Here is a 25,958-nt window from a genome sequence, read left to right on the forward strand (position 1 = left end):
TTCGAGTATAAGGTAAAGGGAATTTGATTACAACAACATTTTTGGAAAACTAAACCGTTAAAAAGCTAGTTTATGTTATTATGTATGATTTAAGTACTTATTTGCTAAATTCTTCCGAGTAGAAATGCCGGTTTTACGATTTTACGATTTTCGGTAAAAATGAGGATTTTGGCGTATGATCTCTAAATCTTACAAAAATCACTTATTTGCATTTATACTGTAATAGGAGATGCTTGAATCCTTTACTTTTCCTTTCAAATGATGTTTTATTGGATTTCTATCATTTAGCGGCTTTTTGAATTAAACTGGTGTGATATATGTTGAAATGGAAATGTATGAATTTTCCATACTATTGATATAGATATGGGAACGAAGTTCCAATTTGTTATACTAAGAATGTGAAAAACTGAGGTCGATGATACACCGATCTGAATCAGAAAGCAAAGAGGGATAAATTGAGTGGAAAGGCGCCGGTTTGAACCCAATGTAATTATCTGAATTTGTGAAAAATACTGGAATTGCACAAGTTACTGTTTTGCTATAAATTGTATATATGATACTGGAACCACAGCTTGTGACCAAAAGAGGTTGAAAGAAACTTCAATAAAAGGGGTTGAAAAATACTCTAGTTTGGGGGTTGAAATAAACTCCTAGGGCTAGGTAGCGATGCTGGCAGTGCAATCCATGCATGTGTAAAATCAGTATGGGTATATTAGATGGTCGACCTGCGAGGAGTTAGTAAGCTGCTTGTAAAAATAAACCAGGGGGCGGTCAGATCATAAAAGATGCTCGGTTTTATCTGCATGAACATGACACTGTCAGAGGCAATCAGTGCACAACCCGTGCCACGGGGTAAATAGACAAACTATCATACCAAGCTGGTAGTTGTTCTAATAATCATATGCATGATTTAAATACTTGATGTGCAGATAAATGTTATATGATACAGTATTATAAACAAATATTTCAAATGTATGAGTTCTTATAAAAATGTGCATATATGCAGTCACACACTGTTGTAACTCTTTCTTCCTTACTGAGAGGTGTCTCACCCTATCATACAACCTTTGTTTTCAAGTTCATCAGCACGTCGGTCCTTGTAGCTAAAGGGACTGGGAAGATTATTTTTGGTTAAGCTTACATAAGCATTTGAACCTTGTATTAAACCTAGATGAAAGTCCTTTTTTTTTTGGAGGATTGTAATAACAAGATTTATTCTATATCCGGTTTTATGTAATTGTGGATGTGTTAGTAAACTTTGGTATAAGACTGGTAGAAATCCCAATGAATGTTTATGTTTTTCCGCAACATTTACATTATTATTATGTATGAGTTAGACCCGTATGTTCCTGTTTAGGGCGGATTGTCTATGTATCTGGAACAGGTATAAGTATTACGTATAGTGAGTGACACTTGGGTACGTACAAAGGGCTGGGGCGTTACAATAGTTGTAGCATTAATACCATAATAATTGTAATATAATGATATTGCCTGAAGAAATAAAAATACATATTTGAAAATTTCACCCTTTTTGAATTTTTGAAGTATATTTTTATAACAAAAATAGACTTGTAAGAAAGAAATAAGTAAATAAATAAAAGTAACAAGATTAGGGATTAGGGATGACCTTCCAATTGCCCACTCACAATATCATAACGCGCGAGATGCGATATCCTACCTTCAAATAACATCTCAAATTTGACCTTTCATAAATGATATGATGGTTACTGATGTTTTGGATCTCATTATGTTTATAATTCCCCAAAATTGTTTTTACAAATTCATCATCAAGCAAGCTTTTTGATAAGTACGATAGGGCAACCAGTCAAAATAATACAAAAATATCTGATCTCTTTATTAACGATAGGAAACACAAATTTTATATGTATAATCAAAGGAATCGTTTCATATGATTATTCTCTTCCGTGCTTGTAATCTATTTAGAATGGAACCATGCTATAAGAGAGTGTTTTAAGATAATATGCTTGGTAATACACTTTTAAGTAGAAGAGGAAAGGAAAAACAGATAGAAGAAGATAAAACTCTAAATAGTATTTTACGTTCATTCATATTATTTGGGAAAAAAAGAAAAATCAATAGTAATTTTAAGAGATGAGACGTTGGTAGTAATATGAACTCGCACCTCTGTAGAAAAGTAAGCAACTAATAAATGAGTAAATACTATTATCAATTATATGTAGAAAATGAAGATAGACATATTTCCATACTTTCAATATCTTTTTCCAAGTCTCTCTTTTTATTTATCCCCTTATAAAAAAAATTAAAAAAAAATACAAATAAAATAAAAAAAAGTTATATATTTAAATTTTAAATACTCCAAATTAAGTTCAAGTTAATATTCTAAACTAATTAAAATTATATTTAATACTTAATTTTCAATTTTACTAAATATCCCCATAGGGAAAATATTCCTCCTATATGATGTGCGTTCATCACAAGTTTGTAACACATAAATTGTAATTATGTGTTAATATATTTCAAATTTTTATTTTTATTTTTTATTTTTTTGCCTTTTCTTTAATCTTTAGCACATAAAAAAACAAAAAGCTTAATTGGAAGGGGGCGTTGCGAGAATCGAACTCGCGACCTCTCGCACCCGAAGCGAGAATCATACCACTAGACCAAACGCCCAGTTATGAGTTGGTCTCAAAAAATTTTTTTTTGACGTTTCGCCGTCAATCCGCCTGATTAAACCCCTAAATTCATCAACTTTGCTTCGTCTCTCTCCCTCTCGAAATCAGCTGGTTTTATTCAATATTCTCCTCGTCATTGCTGCCAATTTAGGTCAGGATTTGTAATCGATGGCGCAGCCCAGCAACACTGTAAGCTCAAATGCCACCAATTCTTTTACAATTCCTATGTTTCTGCATTGATTCCAAGTTTGTGTAGAGTTATATTTGCATTCACATGATCGATCTATTGTATGCGTATGCCTTTATCGTAGGCTGTTGGGGTAGACAACACCTTCAGGAGAAAGTTCAATCGGGAAGAGTACTTGGAGCGCGCACTCGAGCGCGAAGAACAGGTTTTTCCTCTGATTTTTCTCATACCCTTTGTCTGTTTATGTATGTTCTTTCGTTTTCTTTGATTAATTGTGTTCTTTTATGTTTTGCGTTGTGTAAATTAGGAGGCGGAGGGACGGGTTAAATCCAGATGTGAGTTGGTTAATTTTATTTTTATTTTCATTTTTCAGTTTGTGCATTTGTGTTTCTGTGTGTAGGTTTGTGGTGCTTTTGTGAATAATGAATTAGGTGAATTGGGGTTTTCTGAATTTTGAAATTATAGGGAGTTTTATGATGATGTTGCGGGTTGTGTGCAGCGAAAGGGCCGCTGGTGCAACGGAAACCTTTAAAGCATAGGGACTATGAAGTTGACCTTGAGTCCCGCTTGGGGAAAACTCAGGTAAACCACAGTATATTTCAGGTTTGAATTAAAGAACAGTAGTTTATATTCTGAACTTCTAATGGTGAATTTCTCATTAACTCACAATATCAGTTTAGGTGAGGTTAGTATACATTCTGTATGTACTTCTTTTGGATTATGGAACCCAAGATTGCATAAATTATGGATGTTATGTGGCTTCCTAATTGAGGGCGAGCATGCATTCAAAAATGATCCTAAATGTGGGTTGGAGCACTACCTGATGAGGTTTTGAATTTGATGAGGCCTTGTACTCCATTGATACTAATAGCCACTGTTTCAGAGCTATTGGTGTAGGTTTCTCTGAAGGAATCAATTTAATGCTAGGCGCTATCGCATTTATAAAGTCAGTGGTTTTATTTTTTGTAATTTTGTAAACTATTTTAATCGTGCAGTAATGAAACCTCTTCCTCTCCATTCATTGGCATCATTTCATTTATCCTTACTAATGAATTTCATAGAAAATGAAGTCTGTTCATTTTTCTTAGTTCAATCTCTAGACGATTGATGATTTGTACCCCAATGGATATCTTGGTGGTTCTGCCATGTCCATCTACTTCAGGACGTTGTCTTATTATCTTTTTATTTTGTTGTCTCAGGTTGTCACACCAATAGCACCTTTAAGCCAGCAGGTACCGTAAAATCATTCTCTATCATTATATTCTCATTTTTTAATGATGATTGAACAACTATATATATTTCATTTGTTTTCATTGATTTTTGTTGTTATATCTTTCAAAAGCATAGGGAGCACTGTCAAATTGGTTTAGAGGTAGTTATTTTGTAGTCTATGGTTCAACAAGGAGATGATGCTTCTCTCTCTTTCTCCCTCCCTTCCTCTCTCTCTCCCTCCCCCCCCCCCCCCCCCTTCCTGATAGTAGAATAGGAGAAAGTATTAAAATCTGAGGGAGAACAAAAGGTTGTTCATGTGTCGCTAAAAATTTAAAAATAAAACAGAGGGAAAAAGAAAAAGAAAACTAAAAGAAAAAAACTTCACACATTTAAATAAAAAAACCCTTTTGACCCCTTTCAATCATAGTTGGTAAAGCATTTTAAGTTGGCTAGTTCATGTTGACTTTTTTCGTCTTGCTGTTGCTGCAATCTGCCCTTACTTCTTGGCCTCCAAGAGCATGCAACAACAAATTATCTTATCTACACGTTCGGAGTGGGCAAAGTACCACCTCCCCTGAAGTTATAAACGTGTTGTTCTTCACCCAAACCAACATCCTCAAGAACAAGAATGCTTGCCAAACCTTCTAAAAGAGTTTCTGACAAATGGAAATGCTACACAAAGTATGAGTAATTCAAATTATGTCTGTATTGCCCATGAAATTCATCTAAAAATAAACAACTGGTGCCGATTCACTATCCAATTTACTCTCCTCATCAAGCTCTTCACCTAATTTTTTATTTGTCAGTGAAAAATCACCCTCACTAGGCTTTTCCCATGAACCGGCCTTCATCTCAATCGGATTTTCTATGAGAGAAACTACTATAATTTATTTCTCTTTAAAGCTTTTGTAGTACTTGATTCAGGATTAAACTGTGTACATCTGAATACTGCATTGCCCATTGAGGGTGACGAAAACTATCAATTTTGTTAGACCTAGCCATCTGAGTCCCAGCCTAAGCAGCATTTTCCATTGGTCCAGATATGGCACACATGTTGGGTGTTGAATTGTGTGTGATTTGAAAAAAAAAAATGTTCAAAAGCAATTCTTGTAATAAAGTGCAGAAGTTAATAAAGAATCACAAACTTAATGCAAAGCAACCAAGCATGACAAACAAGAAACCAAAGTTTGTACTGGTTCTGTCACATGTGACCTACGTGTAAGCCAAAGAACTCTAGTTGGGTATTCACTATATCTATCAAAACTAGAACCTAAGCTCTTAGAACAGAGGCACTTTGTCCAATTACACACAGGCTATAACAGCTAGTGGACAACATTGTCAAACAGATAAAGTGTACTAGTTAACATGATTTAACAAACCAACAAAGAATCTTAAACTCACAAGTATAACTGAGATAATAACACAGTAGTTTATGTGAAATCAGTGCCTAAAAAATGAAAAAGAATTTTGTGCAAGAGCAAATCAGCAAATTCAGTAGTCCTGTGGGTCAACTTATGGGGTTGGCAAAGTACTATTGATTTATGTAGCTACTCAGCGAATCAGTAATTCAGCATTTTCAGTATGTTCAGCCCAACACAATGTTTTGAGCAAGGATTCAGCATGACGATACACTTTCACTGAGTCTTTCCAACAATTAACAACTAAAAATCACTTCTTATTGATGTAGAGAGGCCACCTGTAATTTTTCTGTTCTACAAATGGAACACTCATTTTTCTTCTCACATAAAGAACAAGCTGTTGTGTTTCTTCTATTTGTATGTGTAAACTTTTCTCTCTCTTGCTTGCTACTTTGAAGAGCTTCATGTTAGGATATTTTAAAAAGCAAACCCAGGTTAGGATTCTGCGAGCACTGATTGCGCTCCAAAAAATCCAAAATGGTGCCTTCCTTGTTTCTTTTTTCCAAATATCTTCAATGGAATATTTTCTTCTGTAGAAAAAGAATTATTAACAAAGAAAGATGTACAAAGAGGAATCATCAAAAAACAAAAAGAAACATAAGAAGCCATTACCAAAAGAATCCAAGACCAAGTCAAAGGAGCATGCCAATCGCGAGAATATGAGCCACATTTGTGTTGCCAAAACATCTCCACATGAATGCTAAAAGTACAAACTTGACCCAAATCAAATCCGCTGAAGACCCGTGATTCGGATAATCTTTGCATTTCTCTCCAACCAAATTACCCTAATAACAGCAAAAATTGAACACCACCATGAAATCTATCTTATTCACGTCTGCTGACTCTGATTGGACAAAGGTGGGTTATCTCTAACTCTGTGAGAGGGGAACTCAGGTTCTGGAAAGGGATTCGGGCCACAAAGGCGAAGAGAAAGGCTTTGTCCCTCATTCCCCTGTGCAATTTTCTAGTGCGTTTCAAGAGAGAGGAATAGGCAAGTGTTCAAAAACTCATCCTCAACAATTCAGATCAGCAAAGAACACTGGTTTACTGCAGTCAATAGCTGGCATAGTAGGACTGTTATTAATGATTTTGATGTAATCTTTGATTTGTGTGACGCCCTTTAGGGTGCTTGATTTAGTGTACCATGGGCTGGCATCCCCTTGATGCCTCTTTAATAAAGTTTATTTATCAAAGAAAAAATATTCATGTCTGCTGAAGCCTCTGAAGTCAACCGTTAAGAAAGCCTCCAAAGAATAAGGACACGCCCAACATATCAAATAGTTTGTTCCGTAAACAGCAAGCTGTGGGCAGTGCAAATAAAAGATGAACATGATCCTCATTACTGCCATAACACATTACAAACATGTTGAGATAGAGCCATGTGTGATCTTCAAGCTGGCAATATACTGTACACTCTATTGAGAATGTAAATCCACACAAAAGCCTTTACCTTTGAAAGAACTTTTGACCTCCAAAATCCATTAGCAAGAGGAAAAGAATGGGAAGATCTGTTTTTGATAAGAATAGAACAATTTACAAGAGTAAACACTTGAAAGATCTAAGCCCCCATGTTCTATATGCTATATCCTCACGATGAGAATAACAGTAAGAATCAAACAACCTCAGTTGGGAAGAAAGTTCCTCCACCTCCCAAGCAAGAAGATTGTGATGAAATTGAAAATCCCAAGAAATTCCAAATCCAGAGAGGGAGAGAGAGAGAAAGAGAGGAATAGTAGCATCAAAATGCAAAGAGAGGTGAAAAATGGAAGGAAAGGCAATAGAAAAGCAAATGTCCCCAAGACAAATCTCTTTCCAAAACCAAGCCCTACACCCATCTTCCACAGTGTTTTTGATACAAGGGAAGAATAAAGAAGTTACGTGCTAGATGAATTTCCTTGGACTTATATGTGGTACTCTAGCTATAAAGTAGCTCCCCACCCATTCTCTTGCAAACCAAATTTACTTTCAATTTGCAAAAAAACCATCAGAGTCATTTGCCCACCAAAGTGATGTATTTAGACACCAAATTACTGAGACCCAAACCACAACCTCATCCCTAAACCTAGCAAGTAGCTCCAACTTACATGATAGTCCCTCATCTCACCCACTCTTGATCAAAGAAAATCCTGCACAATCCTCTCAAGCTTACAATCCAGCCACTGGAATCTTAAAAAAGAAGAGAAAATACAATGCAATCGAAGAAACACACACATGAAACAAAGTAATGCAAGCCCATAAGAGGAAGAATACACCTTTCCACCCCTCCAGACAGTTAGAAACCATAGTGATTGTCAGATCCCAAAACCTAGCAGACTAAGGATTCCCACCTAAAGTGACTCCTAAATAAGACAAAAGCCATTGCAAACTCTCACACTGCACAAGTACGGCAAGCTTGAAGTCACCTCAGACTCAGATTAATAGCAGCAGACCACACTTAACTAAATTAATCTTAAGCCTTGAAACTAACCCAAAGACCTGCAGAAGAGTGAGGATATTGCAAAAAGAGTTCCTGTCACCTCACAAGAATTGTATCATCAGCAAACTGCACATGAGGCATGAATGCACCATCGCTTTCCAAAACCATGCCCTAGACAAGGGCCCTATTAATGGCTCTCTCAATCATCCTACTCAACACATCAGCAACCAAAATAAAATGAAAAGGAGATAAAAGGTTCCCTTGCCTCACACCCCTAGAGGCTCAAAACCAAGTTTTAGGTTGGCCAATAATAATTACTGAAAATGAAGTAGAAGAAAGACAACCCCTAAACCAGCCCCTCCGTTTAACACAAAAGCTGTCCAAGACCCTATCCAAAAACTGTGAAGTAACCCTGTCATAAGCCTTCTCAAAATCCAGCTTAAAAACAAAACCCTGCGTCTTACCACCTAATGTCCTCCACAACCTCATAGGCCACAAGTATGACATCCAAAATGTACCTACCTCTCATGAAGACCGCCGTAAAAACTAGAAATGATACTCTCTACACCTCTTTAATCTTATAAAAAAGGCAATAACCTCCTATACACTCATAGTCAAACTAATGAGTCTAAAATCACTAACTCAAGTAGAACATTCTTTCTTGGGAACTAAGGTGATAAATGTTGAATTCGTACTCTTGGGGATCACCCCATTAGCATGAAGCCAGGAAACAAATTTAACAAGTCCACCCAACCACATCCCAAAAATTCTGGGGAAAAAAAAAGTGGTGTCTAAACTGAACCCATTCAGACTTGGAGCTTTCTCCCTATTGATAATAAACACAGCCTGCTTAATCTCCTCCACCTCCTGAAAAGGTCTCCCCAACCTACCTGACATGTGATCATAGATAGGACACCTATCCAACTCCTCAATCATAAGTTGGAAAGAGCTCTCCTTGCTTGGATTCCTAAACAACCCAGTTTTCCTGTGAAATATATGCTAGATCCCAACATTAACACCCTCATCAGATTCCAACTCTTTAATCACACTTCTACTACTTCTCCCTCCTGCTAATCTATGAAAAGTTCTGTTACAGCAATGCCCCTCCTTAGATCACTCAAATCTAACCTTCTGGCTTCATCTCACTTCCTCTAACAAAACATTCTTGGGGAAACCCTCCTACAAGCTAAGATCTTTGGAATTTTAGTTGTTACTCAACTAGTCCAAATGATCAATATCCTATGTCTCCTTCAAAATACGAGCCTTTTTAATCCTCACACCACCAGAGACTTCCTTATTCCGGCTTTTCAAAGCTACCTTGAGATTTTTTAACCTCTTCATGGATCTATACCCATCCCAACCCTCACTTAAACTATTACCTCAAGAACCTCCACGAAAGACAAAAAGGATGAGGAAAGCCATATTTTTAAAACAGAATGGAGCAGGTCTCCCGGACACCAGAAGAATTCAGACTAAGGGGAAAACAATCTGAAATTGACCTACTTGTTACTCAGGACAACTACTATTTATTTGAAATATCTCTTTAAAAATCCAATATTGAAGCTCAATGAAGAATATATATCGTGTACCTATAATGAGTAACAATATATGAATTAATCGCAAGCATATTGTATAAAAATATTACAGTAAAACGATGAGAATCAAAGCTAGGCAGATTACAATATTCAGTTCTCTCTGTCCATGAGTCGACTGATTAGCATGCTCATAAGCCTTGCTCTTCATGAGTCTAATGATGCACTCATGAGTTACTCATTATACTTGTTTAATACAGAAATCAAGTTTTAAATTGTTATACCACATAAAAATAATCACAGAAAAGTTGGGGTATCATCAAATACCATAAAATATATGAAATGTATAATTCACTGAAATATGTCAATACTCATTCTCAAACACAACCTCACAATATTTGCACATGTTTCAACATCTCCCAACATCAATTTTGATTGATTTTTCAACTTAGGTACTGTTGCCACCTGTTCGTCGTTAAGAGTATCACAAACAACTACCGTTGCTCCCTTAGCATTTTGTCTATTTAACCACTCATTTCCAATAGGACTTACCTTGGAACCTGCCTGGCCCTTGGGCACAATACTAGGGTCAGAAAAATCCTTTTGACAAAATTACCCTTCACTGGAGAGGATTCCCTTGCCTGGTTGAAGACAAAACTAAACCATGAGCTTTCCCCTACCCCAACTGCTTTGCAAGCCTGTTAGCTGAAAGCCTGAAAGAGATGGAGCCCAACGTGCCTAATGCCCTGATTTTGACCTGGGCTTTTATATTTTTCTTCCCCAGCCAAATTGCGAGTTTGCTGCAGGATGGGCCACTCCATGAAAAGCACAAGAACCCTAACTGAAATCATTCATGTTTGGCTTTTTGCTACAACCTAATGCTTGGCGGGCTTCACCTAATGTTAAATCAACCCTCAACAGTTGGCCCACTTGGAAGAGAAAGAAAGATTTTTTCCTGGTTGGGTAAGAGTAGGTATAGCATACAGGGGATGCTTCTTTTAGAAAATTTTAAGAGCTCTTAAATCTAATTTAGAAAAGTTTGTGTTATGTATTTCTTTAAGCCATTAAATATCATGGTTAATAATACGGTCATTGAGGGCTTAGATACTTATCAAATCCATTGAGGGTCAACGTTAGTATTTTGGATTTGCTAAACTGGAAAGAAAGGCTGGTTAAACTGTTAAATTGATTGGTGTTCCTCTTGTTGAATATTTCCATATTGCATTCTATGCATTAAAGAATAGGTGTGGAATTTGAGGTTGATCAGATGTATTTTAAGGCTGGTTGTAGATCTAAAGTTTTAATTATGCAGTCAAGCTGATAAGTTGGATGGCCATTTTAGTTGATACCTGCTCAAAACTTTACTGGTTTTTATATTTTAGTAAACAAAGAATTGTATTAGAAGAGATAAGAATGTACATCAGAAAAAGAAAAAGAAAACGAAAAAAAAAAAAAAAGGCAGGGAAATCAAGAAACCATTACAATTTTTTTTCTGTAAATAATCCCCTCTTATTCTCTGCTCATTTAGGATTTTTATTATGCAACATGAAATTAGGCCCCCCTCCCACCCCCACTCTTTAGCCTTTCCCCACCTGTAAACTAAGCTTTGCATCTGGATGTCTTCCTACTTGATTTCCATCCCTCTTCTTTTGGATTATTTTAATATGTGCTCTCTCTCTCTCTCTGGAATGGTTTTGTTAAAGTATAAAATTTTTTAGCTTATGTGCAGACTAGGAAGCACCAATATCGACACGAGACACAAATACGACACGATACTGACAGGGGATACGACAATTTAAAAAAAAATGAGGATTTATTAATACATACACACACACAAACATGGAGGTTTTTCCTTTAGATGACAAAGATTGTGGTAATATTGATTTAAAATGGAATGTAAGCACCATTTATGCAAAATTATCAGCTACACATTTTACAAATTACACTTATACAATCATGAACTACATTCATATTATATGGTATCGGCTCAAGAACAAAAAACCAACTCAAGAACATGGCTGATTGTCATGAGCCAAACACTTCGCACCTAGTGAAGGTCTGTGCAGCACTAGCTAAAGCACTCTTGTTCAACTAGTAAGCCGAAAGTATACTGCAGCTTACCACAAGAACATGTTCACAACCAACAAATGCAAAGAAAGCAGAAGTAGTAAGCAAGTAGACAAGAGTCACATGGTAAACAGTAAAGCAACATAAATCATTCTTAAGACCTCTGTAGACAACGTGTGTTTAGCGAGGGAAACTAGTAGGCTATACACGTTACAAGTGCTAGTGAGTTTTCCAATTGATCAATGAACATTCAGCCTTTGCTAAAAAGCTTTCTATGTTATTCTAGCTCAGCTCTAATACTAGGAAACATAAAACTGACCGAGGAGTCGTACTCTCATTTTACACAAATGCATTGCCACACAATGAAGAAAACCTATAGTACTATTTACATGATGGTTTCCTATCTCATGCATGTACACAAGAAAAGCGGTTAAAACTCATAAGCAAGCATATGCCCTGAACAAGCTTAGCTTGTGACATTGAAGGTGGGCAATGAGCATGGCTTGTTGGGGGAAGAGATTAATAGAGTAGCAAATTGGCAATGGCTTTAGAGATTGGGGGATTTGGGGGCTGGGAGGTCCCATAGTGCTTGAGGATGGTGTAGTAGTGCTAGGGCTCCAAAATCCAACCACTCAATGTAGAGACCTTCTTGACTCTTAATCTCTAGACTTCTCCTCTTTTTTTATTTTTTTATTATTATTTTTTATTTTTGTTAGAATTTTGTTAACTGAATTAAAGGGGACAAAAAACACAATGTTTTGGCAATCAAGGAGGTCATGAATTTGGGCTCATTGGAAAAAGAATGGCAATCAAAGAGGTCATGAATTGGTAGTGTTATGGTTTAGATACTAGTCTTAGTTCTATTTATGTCCTCCTTCAGAAGGTTAAAAATGAGGAGCCGGGGATCAGCCATTTAAGACCATGAAGCAATTTGTTTTTGGCAAGGGAAACTAAGTTGTTTTTAGGGATTTGTAATGACGCAAGAATAGCCCTTGTGTGTAACAGGAAGTTTTTGATATGTTATTCAAATATTGAAATCAACATATTCCAAACTTCTGGTGAGGCTTTGACTAAAGCTTGTGATCTCAGTTTCAATTGAAGTAGGAAGAGGCAAATGGATCAAGAAGAATCCTTATTTTCCATATAGGTTTGAAAATAGTCAGAAGTAAGAAGCAGATGCTTTTCCTGAGCTTAGTTCTTTTTGTTATTGCACCGATTGTTGAGGCAATTAGTCTTTGCACTTCTCTGGAATATTTAATAGTTCTGTTAATATGACCATTGGCTGTTAAAAGATTAGATGCACCTTACCTTGATGCATCTGTAATCCTAGCAGGTGGGGGTTGGGATCACAGATTCATTTTTGGTGGAAGGGTCTTATCTTTGATTAATTATGTCTCTTTGATCAAGCCTTCCTTTGCTGCTCTTTGGCCTTCTTGAGCCCTTTAGTGTCTTTAACTTCTGTTAAAAAAAAAAAAAAATTGCTCCTCATAATTGGTGCCAGTGTTTTAAAAGGCTCAATCGAGGCGAGCCTGAGGCAAAGCATGCTTAAAACACCTTGAGGCTCAATCTAAAATACCAAATTCTAAAAAGGCTAACGCATTACATGTTGAGGCTTATGCATTTTTACAAAAGCACGCCTTTTGCGCCTTTTCAGTTGAGGGCTTACGCATTTTGGGTGCATGATTCTCAAGTTAGAATTGGTTAGAAAATTTTAACTGCATGTTTGTACAAAAGGAATGTCATAATATGAGTTTATTTGTAAAAATATTGAACCTCTACCTTTCCAAAATAACTGGATTTATATCTTACGTCATGAAAATAGTTTGAACTTTGTAATGGTATAGCTATCTTTTGTCATGATTTATGTTATATTCAAGTTAGCAATTTTTGAATGGCCAACAAGTATTTTTTTGAAGTACAGCTAGTTTTTCGTTTTTACATTATATTTGTGATTTTCTTAATTTTTACTTTATTTTAAATATATATAATTTATTTATCAAATTTTTATCTTAAAAAACAAATTCTCAAAAGGCTTACGCCCCAACGCCTTAAGGCTTACGCCTCGCCTTTTAAGGGTTAAAACGCCTTCGCCTTTTAAAACATTGGTTGGTGCATACATGACTCTGTTTTAGGTAGCCTTTGCTAAAGGCTGCTAATGAAGACATTATGTGGGTAAGCATGGTAAGAGGGAAGGAGCTAGTTTCTTATGGGATACTCAAGTTCCCAGACTCTTGACAGTGCTATGCCAGGCACAACTGGCCTATTGTCACTACTAGTTTGTTATCCTCAATTTGTTTAATAGTTTTGAAATCTATTATACATTTTAAATTTGTTTATGAAACTGGAAGACTGGTTTTATTTCTGTTATCTATTGCAAGTTGTTTGGGTTTCTCAGTCAGAAAAATTCTTTTGCAGGCTGGGTACTACTGTTCCATCTGTGAATGTGTAGTAAAGGATTCTGCCAATTACTTGGACCATATCAATGGGAAAAAGCGTATGCCTTTATTATTGAATCACTGATTTATTTGCTAATTTCACAAGTTAATCTTTGAAGGCTCTTCACTAATGGTTTTCTTGTTTTTATTCTTCAGATCAAAGAGCTTTGGGCATGTCTATGCGGGTAGAGCGTGCATCTCTTGAACAGGTACTGTTCAACAAGACCTTTTTCAATTTATCATGGGCATTTGGATATTCAAAGATAAAAATGAAGTAAAGAAGCTGGTTTTTTTTAGCTTTATGTTTGGAAAAAGGAATGCCACTGAAGAAATGCACGATGGAACTGTATGTACACTGTGCATGTCAACATTGTAAACATATAATTTAGCAGATTGAGATTAATGAATTCCTTTAACTCTATGGAAATTAAGAGTCGAAACCACTGCAGATAGTTCTATATAGATAGTGAATTTCCTTAATTAGCAAAGATGAATTTGATGTTTCACATCCACTGAGTAAGCTCAGTTACTCATATATAACAACTTTTTCCCCTTAAAAGACATCAGGAAGTCCTACAATGTTGTTTCTGTGATTTGAATGTGTTTTACTACTTATATGACTAGAAATTTCAAGAATTCATCTTGTGAAATGAAACTTCATTTAGGAAGACTAGTGGTTGCCTCCTGGGCCCTGGCTATACTGCATGGATGATAATTGCGCAATTTTATTCACTCTTTGATTGGTTTTTATTTGTGGTTTTTAAAACCTGGATTGGTGAAGCCACTATATCGATCAGACTGGTGGGGGCAGTGGTTGAACAAGTGATGCAGTATTTTATAGTATATTAAAATGATAGCATTTATCACGATGGTCTTCATTCTTGGGGCTTGAGGGAGACCAATGAGCTTGTCTCTTTGATTAATGTGCTTCATTCTTTTCAGCTCCAGTTGAGGAGTGAAAAGAGTTCGGGGTTTAGACCCCTAGGGGATATTTCTTGAAAATCTTTCATTTCTCCTTGACTCGCATCCCTAATGCTACTCCTTTTGCCCCTTTCTCTTTGATTTGGAAAGCTAAAGCTCCTTCTAAGATTAAGGCCTTTATGTGGGCAGTGATCTTGGACAAAATCAATACCAATGACTTGTTTCAGAAACGAAGGCCTAATAAGTCCTTGTCACCCTATCTGTATGCCCTTTGTTTTTAAGGGCAGAGAGATTTGTTTACACTTGTTTGTTCATCGTAATTTGTAAGTTCTCTTGAACCCTTTGGAGCTAGGTGCTTTGTATTTTTGGAGAGTTGGGTGTGTCTCTTTTCTTTGGAGGCGTTTTGTGCTATGATGCTTAGGGGTTTGGGAAGGGGAAAGAGGAAAAGGCTTTGTGGCGGTGTTTTATTATGGATATGTTTTGGTGTATATGGATGGAGGGAGATGCCAGAATTTTCAGGCCCGTTTAGTTGTGAAAAACAATTTTAATTTTTCATTTTAGTTTTTCAAAAAAATTACAAAAAGTTTGCTAATTTTTCATTTTTACATCATTTGTACGAAATAAATGGACAACAATGAACAGTTTTGGCACTATTCGTTTGCGGTAATAGTTTTTTTTCTTCTAATTTTTTAAATAATTACAAAAAATGCCACTTCATTTTCCAATTTTCCAAATTTATATAGAAAAATTGGAAAACATCAGTTCATTATTTTTCTAGATTTCTAACTCTTACTTTGTGTATGAGATTATGGAATTCGGATCTTGGAATTTAATTTGTGGATTATGTAATATGTATAGATTTTTTTTTTCTTAATCTATAGTTTTACACAATCCAAATTCAAGCCCCAAATTCCATGATGCCAAATGTTACCCTACCTAAATTTTGGAAAATTGGAAAACAAATTGTCTGTTCTGTGATTATTTGAAATCTAGAAATAAAAAATGAAAATTTGTTTTGCACATTTAAACAAACTCTTTATTTTCTGCCTTTTTAATGTGAATCTTGAAAAATTAAAAAAATAAGCTAAAATTTGTATAATTTGTTGGAAAACTAAAAAATGGAAAATGAAAATGTTTTCCAAAACTAAACAGGCCCTAGATTTTTGAGCAAAAGTTAATAGAGTATGGAAACTTCCTGTTGTTAGATTACCACAAAAGCTGTGGGCTAACAATGTATATCAAGCTTTTAACACTTCCCCGCATGTGCAGCCCAACAACATGCGGAGAGATAAAGAAACGATAAATAATGCCCATTACAGGGAGTACAATAATTTTTTTTAAACAGCACACAATAAATGCATACAACAAGACTAGAATGCAGAGCAGTCTGGTAACCAACTCCGATACCATGTTAGATTATCACTTCACCTAAAAGCTTAAGCTTTTAGGTTGTGGGCTAACAATGTATATCAAGCCTTTAACACCTATTAACTTGCTTTGGAACTCAGTGGTTTTCCTTGCATCATCGTGGGTTTCAGGCTTTCAGCGAATGGATTCTTTTGTATACCTATGGCAGATTTTCAGCAGGATTGGGTTGCTTGTACTCCAGTAAAGCTGTTTCATAATGTTTGTTTCTTGAGATTTTTGTTTTGTACTTTCATTTTTCTTTTCTTTTGGAGAATATCTTATCCTCCTTTTTCTTCCCTTTCTTCCCGCCATGCACCTTCTCTCTCCCTCTCTCTAATAAATTTCTTTGCTCATAGAAAAAAATAACATATATCACTATGATTATCTATATTTATATACATTTATATACAATAAATATGACACGAATCTAGGATAATATTACAACAGTAATATTAGCAACAATCTATTAACCAATTATGTTAGAAAATAATACTAGCAGCAATGTAGATAAAATAGTAACTACTATCATTGTTATTTATTATTATTATTAGAAATCAATCAAAATATTGGAAGGCAGAGAGAGAACTTGATTCAATTAAAATTTACTTTGGTTTGCACATGTGTATCATACATACATATTGGGATAGTGGTAACTCAGTTCCACACCTTCCATAGCGATAAGGTTCCCTGATCGAATTAGAGCAGCAGTGGCATGTTCTTTTTTTTTTTTTCGGTGTGAGGGGCTGGTTGACCCTCCATTGATCCCAGTTCAGTCTGGTTCAGGCTATTTCTGACTGTGCGTGCCCAGTCAAATCTGGTTTGCCTCAATTTTGGTTCTAGGGTGGTAATCAGATTGGCTGGTGATCAGTTCCAGACGAATCCAATCAGACCAATTGGTGCAATCTGGGTTTTAAAAACCATGATTTCCTTATGTGTATACCTGGACAAAGGTTATGCCAAAAGCAGTTGAATGATTGTCAACTGCTGACCTGTAGGTTTCATTGGTTGCTGGAATTTATTTTCAACATTGAGTTATAGATGAAAAAAAAGGAAAGGCAGAAAGTAAAGTATGTCTTGACCCCAATTGCAAGGGTTTACACTTGAACCAAGTCACAGGCTCAAGTCACATAAACCTCACTAATGTGGAGGTTGAGCTGCGTACATCACACCTGCCTCAGACCCCCAATATGGCTTGGGAGATTTGTGCATTTAGTCTTTTATTAGAAAGAATTAGAATGAAAATAGTAAAAAATAAATAAATAAAAAATAAAAAAATAAAAAAAGAAGAAGATAAAATCTCATGGTTGGATTGTCTTTTGGATTTAGGTTTTTTGTTTGTAAGCAATCTGCTTGATGGCAAACATCATGTGATTTGTCTTGAGTAGTTGCTTCATCTGGCATTCCATGGTTGGCACATGATCCCTATATTGCGGGCCTAAAATAACATACCTTTTCAGGAAGAAAAGGGTAAATTGAAAGAACCTGTAAAAATCTTTGCAATTATTGGATGATTTGCAGAAGTTATTTCACATCTATCCATATTGCTACAACAGATTACTCCTGAAGCAGATCTAAATATTCCATTATTTATGACATGTCTTTTTGGATCTCGTGGTTGCTTAAAACTTAACAAGATGGGTATGTATTTTGTGAACATTTCATTTCTGATCTATTCAGTTGGGCGCAGGTGCAGCAGCGATTTGAAGTGCTCAAGAAGCGAAGAGTTCCAGGCAGTTTCACAGAGCAGGGTATGATGTGAAGCCTAAAAGATCATAAGTTTTTCCCCCATTTTTTAGCAGGGGCTTTATGTATTACTCAATTGATTTGTACGCTGTAGTCCATTCTCATCATGCCTCTAAACAGGAAGGATAAAATCATGCATTTTTTACCTTTTCTATTCATTGTTTTGTAGATCTTGATGAGCGGATCTTAAAACAGCAGCAGGAAGAGGAGGAGCGGAAGCGCCAGCGTCGGGAAAGGAAGAAAGAGAAAAAGGTTAGTGTCATTTGATGGATTAGCTTGAGAGGCTGTGAGATATTCCACATAATTAAAGACAAGATTGCAAGAAAAGGTGCATAAGCTCTTTGTGTACCCTGGAGATTATCCCTCACCAAGAGAAAATTAGGCTGTCTTTGTCCCATACCAGTCCCCATATTTACTGGGTCATTTTATTTACAGCGCACTTCTGCACAGGGTTTGACTGATTACTATTTCTTTCTTGAATCAGAAAGAGAAAGCAGCCGAAGAGGAAGCTGAGATGGATCCTGATGTTGCATCTATGATGGGATTTGGGGGCTTTCGATCATCAAAGAAATGATCATGGTAGACTTGCCTTTCAAAATTGATAGTTGCTCACATTGCCCAGTTAATCTTTGGAGATCTTTTCCTTCACCGAAGGAAGCATGGCCTTGCTGCTGGTGGTTGCCCATTTGAAAGTGCAACCATACCACCACACAAAAGAAAGGCACACATGCTCAATGATTATCATGGATTTTGCAGTTTGTGTATCATTTTTATTCTTGTAGAGTTATTTCCCTAATTAAGAAGCATTTGTACTGCCGGGGATTAATTAGTTTGTACTTGCAGCCAGTGCAAATGAGCACTGGAAGCATTGATGCTGTAATGAAATGGAACAATAAGGCTGAAGATATTTCCCTTTTTCATGTTTTCTCATTCTTTATTCTCTCACAAAATCTTTGATTTTAAGTAGGGACTGCTGTTTTCATCCAAAAAACACACAAAAAAAGAAAAAGAAGATGAAGAGCAGTATGAAGTGTCTCGGAATCGTGCAGCTGGGTGGCGTTCTGCCTTTTCATGTTACAGTATTCTCTTTTGTTTTTGTCGTCTTATGGCTCACAGGTAGAAGGATTATTAATTTAAAGTTTGTAAGTAAGTGAAAGTTCGAGTGTTACGAATATTTTGAAGTTTGTGCACAGCTCTAGGGCATATTAGATAACATTATGGTATCCATCTATAAATATCAACAAATAAAATAAAATAAACTTCTCTATGATAATTATTTAACCCACTTTTAATCGATCAAACAATATAATGCAAATTTGTAACTAGACTTTCCCTATATTTTGTCTGTTAGAATAATAATAAAAATGATTTATATGAATTTTTTGTTAAAATTAATTATAAGAAAATAAATAGTATATCAAGATCTATTATTGGGTTATATGGTGTAAGCTTATGCGAAAAGGAAAAAAAAATTATTTGGCTTGATAATAAATTTGATCCCTTAACTAGTACGTGGAAGAATCCCTTATGTGAAAAACCAAAAAAAAAAAAACTCACCATTTGTTTGTGAACTTGAGATTTGGACTCTCAATATAAATTTGTAGAGTTCAATAAAATGTAACACTAAATTATATTGAGTTCTTTTTAAATCCTTAAAAATTTAAATTTAGAACTCAAAATCTATATTTTTGAAGACAAAAATTAGTAGTGTTTGGGAGCATGAATTTTAGACAAAAGGTAATATAGATTTATATTATATTTTATTAACATTCAGCACAAATAAAATCCATATAAATTTAGACAAAAGGCAATATAGACACTCAATAATATATACATATATATATTTAACTTAGAATTTATTTTAAATTGATATTATTTCACACATATCTTTATTTAAAATTATTTTCTATTTAGTCATCACAAGTAACATAATCTTATTTATCTTTTAAAAAATTTTAATGACATAAGAAAGTAAAACATAAATTAATAAAAATTAGTTTTATGTTTTAAATGAACTGAATTATTTAACTGTTAAGTAATTTTACATTTATTCTTAAAGTTTATTGATATATGAATAAAATTTTAAGAAGATTAGTTTTAACTCGTTTTAAGCCCGACAATAAATGAGTAAAATATAAATAAATAAAAAAAGAATTCGGCTCATTTAGTTAACAAGCCTAAGTCAAACCTGGTTTAAAAGATTCGTTAAGTAAACGAGCTAACTTAAAAATGCAAATACTCGATTCAACTTAACTCGTTTCCAATCCTAATCTTGAATCGTTTAGTTAATAAGCCCAACTTAAATTCGGTTTAAAAAATTTATTTAGTAAATATGTTAAATTTGAGCTTGCAAATCCTCAACCAATGGACCCAGCTCGACTCGTTTGTAACCCTAATTTTGAACTAGTTGTCTCTCACAGTTCTCACTATCTAAATTCCCGTTATCAATTTCCAGCGCCAGCCTCTTCCTTTCAAATTTCAGGTATTCGGTTAACCTTCTCTGCGTCATATCATCAAACAGAGAGTGAATGAGAAGATGAGCAGAGGTTGCCGGGAGGTGGAGCGGAGAATCCTCCGCCTCCTCCACGGCCGCGAAACCCGAACCCAGCTCACCCAAATCCACGCCCACTTCCTCCGCCACCACCTCCATCAACTGAACCAGATACTCGCGCACTTCGTCTTGGTTTGTGGTTCCCTTAATAAAATGGCATACGCGAATCTCGTCTTTCGCCAAACCCAAAACCCCAATCTCATCCTCTTCAACTCCATGATCAAAGGGCATTCCGTTTCAGGGCCTTTTGAAGAATCCCTTTGCTTCTTCTCCTTGATGAAAAACCGCGGAATTTGGCCCGACGAGTACACGTTTGCCCCTTTGCTGAAATCGTGTTCCAGTCTTGGTGATCTCAGACTCGGAGAAGGAGTTCACGCGGAGATTCTCACAAGTGGGTTTGAATGTTATGGTTCGATTCGTGTTGGGATTGTTGAATTGTACGCGGTCTCTGGGAGAATGGGCGAGGCCAAGAAGGTGTTCGATGAAATGCTTCAGAGAGATGCCATTGTTTGGAATTTGATGATTCGTGGGTTTTGCAAGATGGGAGACATTGATATGGGGTTTTATCTTTTTAGGCAGATGAGCGAAAAGAACATTGTCTCTTGGAATACCATGATCTCTTGTTTGTCACAAAGTGGCTGGGACAGTGAGGCTTTGGGCCTATTTCGAGAAATGCAAGATCACGGTTTTGAACCCGATGAGGCTACGGTGGTCACTATGCTGCCTATCTGTGCTCGTTTGGGAGCTGTCGATGTCGGGCAATGGATCCACTCTAATGCCAAATCTAGTGGACTATTTGGAGATGTTATCTCTGTGGGGAATTCGTTAGTGGATTTTTATTGTAAATGTGGTAGTTTGGAAACTGCTTTCCAGGTTTTCAAGGAAATGGCTCATAAAAATGTTGTTTCCTGGAACACCATGATCTCTGGTCTGGCTTTTAACAGTAAAGGTGAACTTGGAGTTAACTTGTTTGAAGAGATGATAGGCAAAGGCGTCAATCCTAACGATGCTACCTTCGTGGGGGTTTTAGCTTGTTGCACACATGCTGGGTTGCTGGAAAGAGGGCGGGAGTTGTTTGCTTCAATGACTGTAAATCACCATTTAGAGCCTAAAATTGAGCATTATGGATGTGTGGTTGATCTTCTCGGGCGAAGTGGATGCATTGATGAGGCTCATGGCTTGATTAGAGGTATGTCAGTTAGGCCAAATGCTGCTTTGTGGGGTGCATTTATTAGTGCTTGTCGCACTCATGGCAAGACAGAACTTGCAGAATATGCAGTTAAAGAGCTCATCGATCTTGAGCCATGGAATTCTGGTAATTATGTGTTGTTGTCGAATATTTATGCTGAAGAGGGGAAATGGGATGAAGTGGAGAAGGTGAGAGTGTTGATGAGGGAAAGAAGTGTCAAGAAAGTTCCAGGAGCAAGCATGGTCAGGTAATTTGTGCAGCAAGTAATTTAGTCTTGTAATTTTATGTTTCCTTGAAATGATGTGAGGGTGTGGATTTTGAAGAGACAAATATGAAAATTACATGTAAATCAGAAATTTTGATTTATTTCATTCTTTAGACCTAACCCTAGTATAACACCTATGTAGAGGTACAAGCTTGAACCCAAGTTGGCTAATTTTAAAATCTGGCAGGCTCACACAAACACAACAATATGTGCGCGCCCGTGCACGAGTGTTTGTAACATGTTTATATAAAATTTTGACTTTTTTTACATTGTAACTTTAAATATAATTGCATAGTTTCTGTGGGCTTGAGTAGAGCATATGTTGGCATAGGACAAACATCACTTGAAATGAGCCCGATCGAAGTACCTAACTCACCTAATATCAAGTATAATTTAGATACGTGTGCGCATACTCGCACATGCACGTATGCACAAGCACCCATACATAAGTCTCATGTTTATGTGTAAAATAAATTTGAAATTACAAATTCATTATCAAATGTTAATAAAATGATAAAATCAATATCTTAATCAAAATAAGACCATGAACTCGACAATAGGAAAGCTTTTGTCAATATTGTTGTGAAAAATGCCCCTCAAACAATGCACATCGGAATATGTATATTGTGTAAAGGATCAAATAAAACCAAATGCAACAATATAAATGGTGATTATCCAGATCATTCCACAACCACATCAAATAAATAAAGTAATAATAAGAGCAATGACACTAAGAATTACGTGGTTCAGCAAAGCCTACATCTACAAGAGTAATTGGCAAATATTTCACTATGAAGATCACAAAATACACAACACAATGAGTTTCAATTATCTTCACTACTCACAATATACCCAGAAGAGTATGTTTAACAACCCCACGAATGCTTCCCTCCAAATACCCCACCGTTCTAACGTTCATATTCAAAATTTGAAATCATCCTCGCAGCCCCGAGTCCATTCATCGATGAATCAAGCATATTCATCGACGAATCAGGCATATTTGTCGACGACTTCTGAATGTTTGAATTTTATTTGCTCTCGGTATCTCCATTCGTCGACAAATGCTTGCTGCACAGTACCAATGACTTCACACATATGTTTTTCTTCCTTTGTTTATAAACTCCACCAAGTATAAGAGTCACAAAAACACAACAATCTCCACCTTGACGATTATACATCCCTTAGGAGACTTGACCTTAGAAAGTTCAGTTGGGTTTGTCTCCCTTCTAGCACTTGGAGACAAACACCAAGTTAAAGCAATATCACTTGAACTTGCAGATGGCAGATTCAGCTGCTATCATCTACCCCGATATAGTTGTAGATGCAACACCCAAAGACTTCACCTTAGGCTTCCAATAAGACTATCCCACAATAGTAAACACAAAAGTTGCTGCAAGCCTTATATCATCACAGCCTCCTATATAGTCTTCAACAAAACTTACAACTAACAGTCCACTATGTTGTTTGCTGAAACACCCCACTGCATAATCATGGGAAACCTTTGACATATCTCGAGCATCACAACCCGTTCTTGGGTACCGAATGATAGACATTCTATATTGATTCTCCACAGAACCCCCTTGAGACAACAAATAAAGTCTCCTGGTGGTTCCATCCATAAGGCCACCCTGAGATAACTCTGATTTCCTTGTAGCCATGTCCACAAAACCATCCTGAGATAACTCTAATCTCCCTATAGTTTTGTACATGTGAATCAGCAAACCAAGATCCATCTTGGCCGTACCCAACACATTCATGTCAAAAACTTTAAACAGGGTTCCCAATTGATTAGTCTCAGTTAAAGCATTTTCAGCCAATAACATGTCATTCACACACAATAGATACATCACTCCACTGCATCCTATCACCCTCTTCCACACTGGAAACCTCACCTGTAACAACCCCAAAATTATTACTATATATATATATATATATATATATATATATATATATATATATATCCTGTAACAATATAATATTACTTTGATACCTATAATAATGTCGACTATAACGTCTCAAACTTCAAGTGGTACCAAGGATACCTGTTCACAAAACATACCACCTATGCAGTGGAAAACATAAAAATTACATTAACCTTATTTACAATACCAAAGTTTTAGTATTTCCCATAACGTACATTTACATCTCCTAGAAAATCCACAAAAACTCCTAGGGACTACTCAAAATACATCTCCTAATACAACACTTACCCTTCAATAAGAGCAGTACTAAAGTTCCCTCTATCTCGGAGCTCGCTCCGCACGCCTATCTGGATCACCTGAAAAGTTTGAAATTTTGGGTTGAGACACCTCTTAGTAAGACAAAATAAGTTACAACCACTGTGTGGCAAATGAGTTTTACTTGAATAACATAATTATTAATTCAACTATAACTATGATAACATTTCAATATAAAACATATCATAACTCACACCTATGCCTTTTAAAATAAATTTTCTATTTGAACATACTTTTAACTATAATAGATAGTTCTTGTTTTCTGTAAAACTATATATATTTATTTATATAACTGTGAAAGCTTCCCTGGATGGATAACTGTAATCATGGATTAACCCCACATGATTGGGTTGTGCAGTCCGTGAGCTGGACTTAGCTCTAACTGGCCTACCAGGTTAAGTCAAACTATAATATGTCTGTAGTACGATTGACTTGTTCAGCCTAGTCCGGACTGCCAGGGAGTTACTCTATTCTTCACTGAGGCACAATTGACTATCAACACCACACTCTATCTGAGATGTGTGGTTGCACTATTTATATCGTGTTAGCTATGGTACCGTGCTCTGTGATTTGCTCTGGTCCATCAGGGTTTTGATACTATATAATACTATTTCTGTATATAAATGTTTTACAGTGATTCTGTATAAACTATAATACTATGATTATGTAATAACTATAAATCATAATTTTGTAATAACTGTATATCATGGTTCTGTATTAACTGTAAATCATAATTATGTACAAATTATAATATCATGGTTCTGTAAAAGTTGTAAAAATTTCTGTATTAAATCTCTGTACTATATCTACTATTTCTCATGCCACACAATTTAATTGAAACTCTTATACTATAATCTGTACGGGAAAAACTATATTTTCCTGTTATATAAAAATAATATATATCATTTATAAAACTTTTTTATATCCCAAAATTTTTGAATTTTCACAAACATATAACATATGTAAAATTCAAATCCCATACTCTAGATTTTATATTCTGTAATATCCTGTAAATCATATGCTAAAATTCTATAAACACATGTTATACTTTAATTGATAAAATTCCCGAAATTAATTGGTTTAACTTATTCTCCTTACCTGATTATTGAGAGGTCTGCTAAAAAAAACTCTATACCCACGCTTGCGGTGTTCGGAACTCAAAAAACCTGAAATCATGTAACCCTAGAATAATATCACATTCACATTTTTCCTGGATTCATATACTCCATTTTATTAATGAAACTCCAAATAATTAAATATTTATCACCCTTACCTCATTCCCTAAGGAAACGCTCGCATGAGCCATGTTAGAATTGGTGTATTCCCAAGAGGGAGGTGAATTGGGTATTAAAAATTACCTCTTTGATCAATTTAAATTCCAGCAGTAGTATAACACAACTTAGGGTCTGTCTAAGAAAATACCAATTTGCACAGATAAATATAATATGAAGAAATTAGTTCATGCGCAACATTTACAATCAATTGAATATAATATACATGTGTAGGAATATAAAGTGTAAGAAATTTAAAAGCAGACACACAATAAGTTATTGGGGTTCAGTCACTATTGCCTACGTCCTCGCCTCAAGCTCACAAGTAAGAGGATTCCACTAGTTGCTTACTTCACGGGTGGAGCAACACCGTTTGCAACACCTTACAGGTTGGTGCACCTAGTTCTCCTAACCGGGCCTGAACCAATTTGAGATTATTCACATGGCTAGTCT

At 35.8% G+C, this 25,958-nt stretch overlaps 2 protein-coding genes and 1 non-coding gene across 3 annotated transcripts; 2 read left to right on the forward strand and 1 right to left on the reverse strand.

The window, feature by feature from the left end:
* Positions 1 to 2,580: 2,580 nt before the first annotated feature.
* TRNAP-CGG (transfer RNA proline (anticodon CGG)) lies at positions 2,581 to 2,652 on the reverse strand. Its single transcript has one exon. It is a non-coding gene; the product is annotated as a tRNA-Pro (tRNA).
* On the forward strand, positions 2,627 to 18,910 carry LOC131154538 (uncharacterized). Its single transcript, XM_058107365.1, has 10 exons — positions 2,627 to 2,843; positions 2,966 to 3,046; positions 3,149 to 3,176; positions 3,341 to 3,423; positions 4,041 to 4,073; positions 13,902 to 13,980; positions 14,078 to 14,130; positions 17,937 to 17,997; positions 18,162 to 18,244; positions 18,477 to 18,910. The coding sequence occupies exons 1-10, from the start codon at positions 2,823 to 2,825 to the stop codon at positions 18,564 to 18,566; spliced, it is 612 nt and encodes a 203-aa protein (XP_057963348.1). The 5' UTR covers positions 2,627 to 2,822; the 3' UTR covers positions 18,567 to 18,910.
* A 1,504-nt stretch (positions 18,911 to 20,414) lies between these two features.
* Positions 20,415 to 22,103, forward strand: LOC131154539 (pentatricopeptide repeat-containing protein At1g09190). Its single transcript, XM_058107366.1, has one exon. It carries the CDS (start codon positions 20,529 to 20,531, stop codon positions 21,981 to 21,983), a length of 1,455 nt encoding a protein of 484 aa, XP_057963349.1. The 5' UTR covers positions 20,415 to 20,528; the 3' UTR covers positions 21,984 to 22,103.
* Positions 22,104 to 25,958: the final 3,855 nt, after the last annotated feature.

Source organism: Malania oleifera, chromosome 4 (assembly GCF_029873635.1).
Source record: "Malania oleifera isolate guangnan ecotype guangnan chromosome 4, ASM2987363v1, whole genome shotgun sequence".
In the NCBI taxonomy this organism is placed as follows: domain Eukaryota; kingdom Viridiplantae; phylum Streptophyta; class Magnoliopsida; order Santalales; family Ximeniaceae; genus Malania; species Malania oleifera.